At 36.1% G+C, this 10,393-nt stretch overlaps 1 protein-coding gene and 1 pseudogene across 1 annotated transcript in view; both read right to left on the minus strand.

Annotated features, from left to right (window-relative positions):
- The window catches only part of CAPS2 (calcyphosine 2), a 63,230-nt gene that overhangs the window by 37,665 nt on the left and 15,172 nt on the right, over nucleotides 1–10,393 (minus strand). The window contains 2 exon segments of the mRNA XM_006142846.2: nucleotides 5,297–5,364; nucleotides 8,977–9,099. Of these exon segments, the coding sequence (XP_006142908.1) occupies nucleotides 5,297–5,364; nucleotides 8,977–9,099 (191 nt within the window).
- LOC102499251 (calcyclin-binding protein pseudogene) lies at nucleotides 371–1,129 on the minus strand (annotated as a pseudogene).

The raw sequence follows: 10,393 nt of genomic DNA on the forward strand, positions 1-10,393 counted from the left end.
GTAATGCATTGCAGCTGGTAGTAAGAAATCAACTTCCAAGTACAAGTACAAACTTGTATTTTATATAAAAATTCAAGTTTTACATTTTCTTTTTCTTACACTAGAATTGATGTCACTAACTTAAAGGCAGACAAATACTTTTGTTTTCTATCTCTTAGCTGAACAAAAATACATAGCATTTTCATTATTTCAAATAATGCAATATAATCCTTTTTTTGAACAAAATGGTCAGGGTGCTAACAAAATCATCTTTGGAGGAAGTGTTCAATAAGCATACTTTATTCAAATCAATTCTCCAGGAGGACATGGAGAATTCACTGTCTTTACTTAGGAGGCTGTGTAAATAGTTATCTGTTGATTTATACGTGCTGCTCACCAACATTCCCTTATTGAAAACATCAGAATTTCCACATCACAGTTCTTGAAAGGACTTTAAGTCTTAAAATTCTGGTTCTCCTTTGGCTTGCTTCTCTCTTGATTCCACCCAGGCTTTATTAATGGTTCGCTTCATATCATCATCTCCATCTTCATAAATTTTCTTTAGAACATTCATCAGTCCCTCACTAGGATCTGTTTCAGTGTCGTATGAAGGCTTTTCTTTCTCTTTGCACTCTTTTTCAACCTGGGTCAGGTAGTCCCATTGTGTGTTTTCTGTTTTATTTCTACATAATATGAGAACTGTATCGGTCTTAACTTTTTTTGAACTGCCTTCAACAGAGATGGGTTTCAAAAGATTGTTCACAATCATGGAGTAACTCTTGCCATTTAGGTTCTTTACCAAAAGATCAAATGACCTCTCCGTGAAATGCACCTGCACATTCTCAGTAGGAACTTGATGAACTCTAGTTAAGGTAATGTAGATTTTCACAAACTTATCTGACTGATCCCATCCATAATTACTGATTTTCACTGTATATCCTGTTGTAATGGGAGCAACCACAGCAGCTGGCTTTTCATTGTCAAGTTCTGTTTTTTTCTGTGATTTCTGTTGCATCTTGTTCTTAATTTCTGTCTCAATTTTGGATTTTTCAGCTGTAAGAGCATCACATACTCTTTTCCTAGTGGCCTTTTCCAATAACACCTTTATTTCTTCTAGATCTTTCTGTAGCTCTTCCACGGTCGAAGCCATGGTCTCACTGGGCACCGACCACCCGAGCTGCAGTCGCGCAGGGAAGGGGACCCTGCACAGAGTGCGCTCACTCAGCGCAGCACTGCAGCCCTGGTCCACACCGCCCCTGCGCTAGGCCCGCCTCCGGCATTTGGCGCCTCTGGAACCTTCGTGAGGTCGCCACCGCCCACCCTGTCGGCCCGGTTTTTTTGGTTTTTTTGGAGAGGTTTTTGCTATATGGCACGTGCACTCGCCAGACAGAGAGAGACAGAAAGGGAGAAATCACCGCCCCCAGGGGGGATGGCCACTGCTGCAATCCCTTCTCCTCCATTCTCCTCTCGGGATCTTGGGCATGCAAGCACAGGTGCCCAGCCTGAGTTTAAGCCACAGGGTCCGGGACTCGAACCACAGTCGACTACGTGGGAGTCCAGCGACATAGCCTTTACGCTAACTGCTGATCCCTCTCATTGTGGTTTTGATCTGCATCTCCCTTACAAAGAGGGATGTTGAGCATTTTTTTCATACGCTTTTGACTGTTCCTATGTCTTCCTTAGAGAGTTGTTTATTCAGCTCACTTTCCCATCTTTTAATTGAGTTAATCATTTTCTTCTGGGTAAGCTGCTTGAGTTCCCTATGTATTCTGGTTATCAGTCCCTTATCTGAGGCACAGTTAACAAAAATTCTCTCCTATTCCGAGGGTTGTTGATTCACACTAATTACAGTGTCATTTGCTGTACAGAAACTCTTTACTGGTGGAAAACACTGGGGAAATTCTGGGAGACATTGGGGTAGGCAAAGACTTCTTAAGCAAGACTTCCAAATCACAGGCATAAATCCCCCAGATAGACAGATGGGATTACATCAGATTAAGGAGTTTCTGCACACCAAGGCTTCTTTTTAAATTGAGCATTAAAATATATTTTAAAGTTTATGAAATGAAAAGGCTGACATTTACCAAAATATGGCACCTATTCTATTCTCACACTTTATCTATCAGTTTTATGTTAAATATTCACACACAGAATGTTTGAGTTATGACACCTTAATGTTCATTTGGCAGAGACAGAAATCAAGATATAAAGAAGAAAAATTGTAAAGCTTAAATGGCAAGTTAATCACATAGCTAAATTTAAAATCCGGTTCCACTGACTCTAATTAAGTTCTCCTTTTCAATTCATCCATTCAATAATTTACCCATCCTACAAGTATATACTATCCAGTTACTATACTAAAGAATGGAATGCAACAATGCATGAAACTTCCAAAGAGCACTACCCTCCAGGAGTTGACATTGTGAAAAGGCAGGAAGATAACTAACATGAAAAAATTGGGAAAATACAAGGTAAATTACAAATTTATCATTTCTAAGGAGAAAAATAAAGGAGATATAAAATTTTGAATAAGGAGTTATAAATTTTTGATTTGATGGCCAATGAAGACATCACCAAGATGACTTCTGAATAAAGACATCAGGTAAAATGAATAAGCAACCAGATGGATTTCCGGGGAAAATAAATGCAAAGTACAGATAATAGTAGAACCTATATGTTCCAGAACAATCCAAATGACAGGAGCAGGGAAGGAGAGAAGTAGGAGAGAGGGTTTAAGGTCTAATGGTTGGCAGCTCAATGGCAGGCTTATATAGACTGTGTTATTGGCCCCAGTTTTTTAGCCCTTGTGATCTACATCCTTGTCGTGGCCACATTATAAGTAGAGTGTATTTTCTCACCCCTTGACTTTGAGCTTTGCTATTTGATGTGCTTCAATTAATTATATACAGCTAATCTGCTTTACTCATCTAAATTGAACTAACTCGTGTAAGTACAGACTGGCTGGGGATCTGCTCATTTAGTATGGTCTCTGCCACATAATCTAGCTTCACTTGTAGAGGATCTTGTCTTCGAGACTAAGAAAATAGCCAAGAGGTGTTCTCTTGGAGATGACAGAAGCACAAAAGAACCAATGGAAATATAGGATGTTTATTAAGGCCTAAGCACAGAACTAAAATGATTACTTTAGCTTATATATAACTGGCCAAAGAGAGTTACATGCAAGAGCTCCTCAGCCAAGCCTAGTCTAGACAGCTAACCTAAAGGTACATGAGCAAAAACTAACGATTGTGTTTTTAAGCTACAGTTGTGGAAATACTAAGTCTTTTAGATTTTACCATTACCATGACTGAGATGAGAAATTACAGGAAGGTTTTATCTGGCTTGCCATTTAGTAGATTCACTCTGGCTGCTGACTTGAGAACAAACCAATAAGAGGCAAACACAGACAGGATGAGTTCACTCAGAAACTGACTGAAATAATTCAAAAGGCAGAAAGTTTTAGTTTGAGCAGGAATAGTTGCAGCAGAAGGAATAAATTCATTCTGATAGTAGAACTGAGTGTCCGCTGACAAACTGAGTATAGAATTGCAGAGAAAGAGAAGGTGCATGGTAATATCTTTAATTGAATTAATATACAGTGTATTTGGGATGGGAAAATTCATTTGGTATGCTATAAGGATATATAGTGATAGCATGGAAAGAGAGGAAAAGAAAAAGAAAGAAAGAAAGAAAGAAAGAAAGAAAGAAAGAAAGAAAGAAAGAAAGAAAGAAAGAAAGAAAGAAAGAAAGAAAGAAAGAAAGAAGGAAGGAAGGAAGGAAGGAAGGAAGGAAGGAAGGAAGGAAGGAAGGAAAGAAGGAAGGAAGGAAAGAGAAAAAAGGAAGGAGGGAGGAAAAGAGGAAAGAAAGAAGGAAGGAAGAAAAGAAAGAAAAAAGGAAGGAAGGAAGGAAGGAGGAAGGAAGGAGGAAGGAAGGAAAAAAGAAAGTAAGTAAGTAAGAAAGGAAAGAAAGGGGGAAAAAAGAGGGGAGAGAAAAGAATCTAAGTTATCACTGAGATTATAGGCCTCATAATCTGAAAAATAGAATGGCCATGGAGGAAAATTAGAGAGGATTTGGTCATTGAGGGAGAAAAAGTAGAATTTTCAGGAACTCAGATTGGAATATGTTAAATTGGAATCTTAGGTTAGGGAAGCATCACAATGTAGATGGATTTTAAAGGCATGCTATTGGATGAGACTACATTGGAAGTAAGCATAGGAGACAACCACCAAGTGAGCCCTGGAGCACTCCTACATTTAAAGACTGGAGAGATAAAGGAGAAAGTTTATATCATTTTTCCCATATTTTATTGATTCACAAAATACCTTAAGCTAAAGATACGGACAAAGCTAAAATCCTAAGGGCTACATGTAAGTCTCTGTTACACCGAAAAATTCCTGACAGTCCCAATGGTTCTCAAATGCATCAAGTCACCCTGAGGAACCACAGTGAATTCACAGGGGCATTATGGGGTATATTTAATTTCTGAGGGAAACACAGGAATACTCAACATCTCTTGGACACCATGTAAACAACTGTAAATTCACAAGTCAACAAGATATCACAACATATTCCTCCAATAATGTCACATCTTTGCAAAGCTGGTTTAAAAAAAAAAACTGTGGGAACCAGCAGTTAGCGTAATGGCTATGTCGCTGGACTCCCACGTAGTCGACCGCGGTTCGTGTCCCGGACCCGGTGGCTTAAAACTCACGCCGGGCACGTGTGCGCGCGTGCCCAAGATCCCGAGAGGAGAATGGAGGAGAAGGGATTGCGGTGTGACCATCCCCCCTGGGGGGTGATTTCTCGCTTTCTGTCTCTATGTCTCTCTCTGTCTGTCTGGTGAGCGCACGGGCCCTACAGTGAAAATCTCTCAAAAAAAAAAAAAAAAGAAAACTGTGAAAGTCAATATTGAATAGAAAGTGATATGGCAGCATCCTAAATGATTCTGAGATTGGAGAGACTGTGCAGTGCTCAAAAGATGTGTCCATCCCATTAGTAAGTAACTGGCAATTCAACAATGAAACAAAAGGATTATCTTTCAATTTATATGTATTTTTTTTTCCAAATGGCCATTATGTTGTTAAAAAACCAAATACTTATTAAGTAGTTTAGTCAAAAAATAATAAATAGAACTAGTAGATGTTTCTCTTTGCCTACAAATGCTATGAAAAAAAAATTACTAAAACACTAAAAGTGCAACAAATAGAAAAAGTGTGGGAACCATTGACTTATCCACTCATTGACTGACCAAGAATATGAGTGCCTGGCATGAAAAAGAAAACTTTTTGAATGAATGTCTACTGCCAGTTACTCTCACCTAGATAAGTGGTCTATCATCATCTGCTCTGAGACAGTCTGTTTCTTCTTCTCTGCAGCCACAATTTCCTGAGAAGATAAAATAAAGACAATTTAATTGTCCATAAAGCAGAACAATACAATAGTTATAAAAAGAGTCCTAAACTATAAATTAAGTAATTGTAATTCCTTTCATAAATATAGATTATTACCCATCATTAATAAATCTAAATTTCAATTATTTAATCTAAAAATGTAGCCTATGGGACCAGCAGTTAGCGTAATGGCTATGTCGCTGGACTCCCACGTAGTCGACCGCGGTTCGCATCCCGGACCCGGTGGCTTAAACTCACGCCGGGCGCGTGTGCATGCGTGCCCAAGATCCCGAGCGGAGAATGGAAGAGAAGGGATTGCGGCGTGGCCAACCCCCCTGGAGGGTAATTTCTCGCTTTCTGTCTCTCTGTCTGTCTGGCAAGCACACGTGTCCTATAGCAAAAACCTCTCCAAAAAAAATAATAAAATAAAAAAATAAAAATGTAGTGTATCTTCTATAAAGTAAAGCACTTAAATTTTGGGAGAGATCATTTGAGATTTCCATGAGATGTTTTCAAGTTTCATGGAATCTAAATCAAAGAAGAGACTATGACATCTTTCCTGTCTAGGTTTCTCCTCAAGAGTTACCCTGCAAAAGGTATTTTAACCTGCTTCAAGAAAAATACCTACTCTGATACAAAAAAGGGTTTGGTCAAAAGAAACTGCAAATGAATTTGAATCACTTAACCCTCTATTAAAAATTTTAAAGAAAACAAAACAAAACAAAATAACGAAACTCTGCCATCATTAAAAAGATGATAATCTTTCCTATGCATATCAACAGTCTCCATTATTCCTGGCACTGCGCAGTGAACTCATTGAAGACAATCCTTCCACAGAACATGGAAGAGGGGTTGTTTATAGGAAGACCCAAATCAAATTTGCACTCCCATGAAATTCCTATTCCGTTGTTGATGTGACAGAAGGTGGAGCCTAGGCAGCAATGCGAGATAGGGAGTGTCTGCAAACACCGACAAAGCCTCACTTGCTGCTGCCCACCCCATGCTACACAGCCCTGTAGACAGTACTGTTCTGGGACCTGGGCCCTAACAGGCCACAGATGGCACTGGTCCATGGTCTGGGGCTTGTAGCCCATGATGTGTATAATAAATTAATAATACCTGATCAACTTTTCTCAATTACTGGTTTGATTAAACTGTCTTCATGCTATTTTTCATGTTTTCTACTCATCTAAAAATATTTTTAGTATTTTTTTAAGTCATCTCATCTAAAAATATTTTTAGTATTTTTTTAAATCATGACAACTTGAAAGATATGTAAACATTTCATTTCAGTTAGCTACAACTATAATCACTAAATGTTTCATTTAGTGAACAAGTAAAAGAGGTGAAAAAAATTAAGAATCAAAGTAATGCTTGTCCTACTTTCAGAAAGTAAATTATTATCATCTTATTGACACTCTAATAAACAAAATTAAGTAAGATAATGTAATTTAAGGTAGAGTGCTTTACTTAAAACTGACACGGGATGGTGACTCAGCAGTAAAATGAGATGCTCTGTGATGCCCATATGGGAAGGTTCTCTGTTTAAGTCTAGAGACTCTATGAGTACGTAGGACACACCTTTGCCCATGATCCAGATCCATTTGAGGTAGGGGGTAGATTATGGTCATAGAAAAAAATAAGCATGGAAAATAAATAAATAACTTACACAAAATATTAAATAAGAATGTCTAACAGTATATCAGAAAATCAAAAAATAAAAATTCCTAAGAAACCTGAAAAAGTTGAGCATAATTATTAGCTTATAAATGAATATAATAGTTTTGTTTAGTAGAATTCAAGATATATAGCTTACCTATCTAAACATATCTTATATAAAGTTTATATAACATACAACTGCATCTTAATGTTCTCTAAGTTCATGACTCTTCATAATGATTTTATTTAGTAACAGATTTAAAACAGCAATTTAAATTTAGAAAAAGCATGGAACCTACAGGTTAATCAAGGTATATTTATCATACCTGAGGGTGGCTTGGAAAGAGGACAACATGTTGAAATTATGTAAAAGGAAACTCCATATCGGCTAGAACATAGATGTAAAGTCCAGAAGCAAACAAAAGAGGGAAGATTAATGAACATCCTAGAGCCCATTCATAAATCCACCTTGACTGCTGAAGTTTAGAGTGGCTGATACTTTCTAGGAAAGATTACAATCACCCTCCAGACACACTGACTTAAAGGTCTGTATAAAGATAAAGCAGATTACAAGCAGAAGTCATACTGATCCAAAATATCTGACAACACTCAAAAATGACAAAAAAAAAAAAACCTAGAAGAAATGGACATAAAAACCATAGTCTCATTGCTTCTGTTTTTATTTAAGTAGTTAAAAGTTAAATAAAGGAGTTTCCACTGATATTTTAAAAACAAATTGATAATAATTGTAGATGTCTTGAGAATTCACACATATAGACATTTTCTGGGGAGAGGGGGGAGGTCAATTAGTGATACTGTAATACAGTAACATTAATGAAGAATTTAGATAAATAACCACTAATAATATAATTGTAAGAATAAGAAAGCCATCCAGATGGCTTCGCACTCAATGGACTGTAGTACTGGTAACATCCATTTCAAGCATACCTTCAGAAATATATCAAAATAAGCCTCATAAATTAGCTTTCTTATTTTTAGAATAATTATAATAATAATATCACTTTTTATTAAGCATAAATATCTAAATAATAATAGGTATAGCAAATCATGCATTAGTGGCTTTAGTAAACGAACTGTAACAAGATTGCAAATTTGGATATCAACAGAAAAATAGCCCATCTGTTCCAAAGATTGATTACATGCTGCTGTTAATCCCAGACATATTGATTCTGGATGATTGTGATCCTAAGAAAATACATATTGAACTTCCTCTCAACAATAATAACGTAACCAGCTAAATTCATAACTAGGCTATCTACACCAGAGTTTTCTCAACTTGAGAGCCAGCACATTACACTCCATAAATCCATTAAAGGTATGCCTAAGATATTTAGCATCTGGTGGTATCAAGGGTGGCCAGGGGACTCCTACTTCAAGCAGCTGGTCCAGTACCCTAAGATACTACAGAAATGTTATAATTAACTATTTGTACCAGAACTGGTCTAAGTATCTACCTAATTGTTTTTGTAAAAGACAAAATTTAAAGTCAATATTGAGCATCTGAGGTTTTGCTTCAATTTTTCTAAAGATAAAATTACTTCGTTCTGAACTTTTCATTAACTACTGTGAAATTCACTAATTTTACCAGCTTATGACTTTCAAAAGAAACAACAAGGCTACTTTTTGAGGGAAGGAGGAGATGCCAAATAAGCCCACTAACATATATAGCAGCTAATTAATATTTTAAACAGTATAAACTAAATTTTTACAAACTCTCAAAGACTCAAGACAATTTTCTCACCATATAAAACACCAAACATATCTCAATTATTTATAAAAATGAGGATTCAATTTGCACATTAGTAAATATTTACCTCAGTCCAAATTCAATTGTTGCCAATTATTTATCCAATTATAGATATGCAGTATCTTGGAGAGTAAATTGTTTTAGTGGCTTATTAAATAAGTAAACGTGCTGATAACTTACTGCATTCAATTTCCTTGCACTCTGCTGTACACCGTAAGGGCTGCCTGTATAACCATGCTGTAAGAGGGCTTTCCTGTCCAAAGTCGTAAGGTCACTCATGCTGTCTTCTTCACCTTGGCTACACTGCACATGAAAGTAATAAAGAAAGCACTGTATGCATACTTAGAATAATTATTTTTTTAACAAAATAAGAGAATAGATAGCCACGTAACACCTCCGTGATGATTCGTGTAGGGGTCAAGAATACAGGCTCTAACAATGAGCTTGCCTATATATGAATCCAACTCTTCCACTTCCCTGCTAAAGGGCTTTCATTTACTCATAAACAAAAAGGGAATACTAGTAAGTGTTCCATCAAATAGAAATAGAAAAGAACTAAATGAGATGACACATGGCCAGCACATATTAAAAGTACCTGACACACAGTAAGTATTAAATAAATGGTAGTAGCTGTTACTACTATTATTGTCCCTGTTCAGTCTTTGTAAAATGAATAAATGTGAGCATGCCTACCCCATTATAAAATTCACTTCAGAAGTAAAATACTGAAATATGGATGGAATTTTTGCGGTAAGCAATCTTTGGGAGGCTAAGAGATAAATAGTAAATTTTTCTCTGAATATGAGATGTGTTTATACTACTTTAACAAAAATAACAAAAAGTCCAACTAAGATAGTAACTTGTCAAAAACTTAATAGATTTTGAGAAGTCTTCCCCTAAGACTTATTCATATAGGGGATCTTCCTTGAAAGGTCAGACTCCATCTTTATACTGTGCTCTGTCTTTCCAATCTTTGATTGCTACTGAAATTTTATTATACATTTCCTTATGATGTCTTCCCTGCCTCTCCTACTATAAGTTCCAAGGAGGCAGAAGTCTAGTCATTTTTATTGCTACATCCTTGGTGCCAACAGAACCACATTTAGTGAGTACTTATTAATTTTTCAGTAAGCGAATAATGAAAACTGTTTTAGTACTTATTAGTTAGAAATAAATTTATGAGTATAGTTTATAATTTTAATTATGTACCTTTTAACATATTTCTTTTTCCTATATAGTGATTTATTTAAACAGGCAACAGAAATGGTGAGCATTCTATAAGGTAAATTAAGTGGATTAATATAAGAAATATGTTAAAGTATAAGGAAAGCTCTGCATTACATCTAGATTACAAAAAAAGAGAGATTTCAGGATTTTATTTTGTTTCAACTTTGTTTTTCAAGTGCCTGGTTTTTTTAATTTATTTTACATTCAAGCACTGAACATCATCACAGCATACAAAATGTGATTTCCCATCCAGAATACACTATATAGTGGTTTAATCATATATGTTATCATCAACAAATAATTTTCCATTTCTTGTTTCTTTATATATATATATGTGTGTGTGTGTGTGTGTGTATATATATATATATAT

Source organism: Tupaia chinensis, unplaced genomic scaffold (genome assembly GCF_000334495.1).
Source record: "Tupaia chinensis unplaced genomic scaffold, TupChi_1.0 Scaffold000085_1, whole genome shotgun sequence".
In the NCBI taxonomy this organism is placed as follows: Eukaryota; Metazoa; Chordata; class Mammalia; order Scandentia; family Tupaiidae; genus Tupaia; species Tupaia belangeri.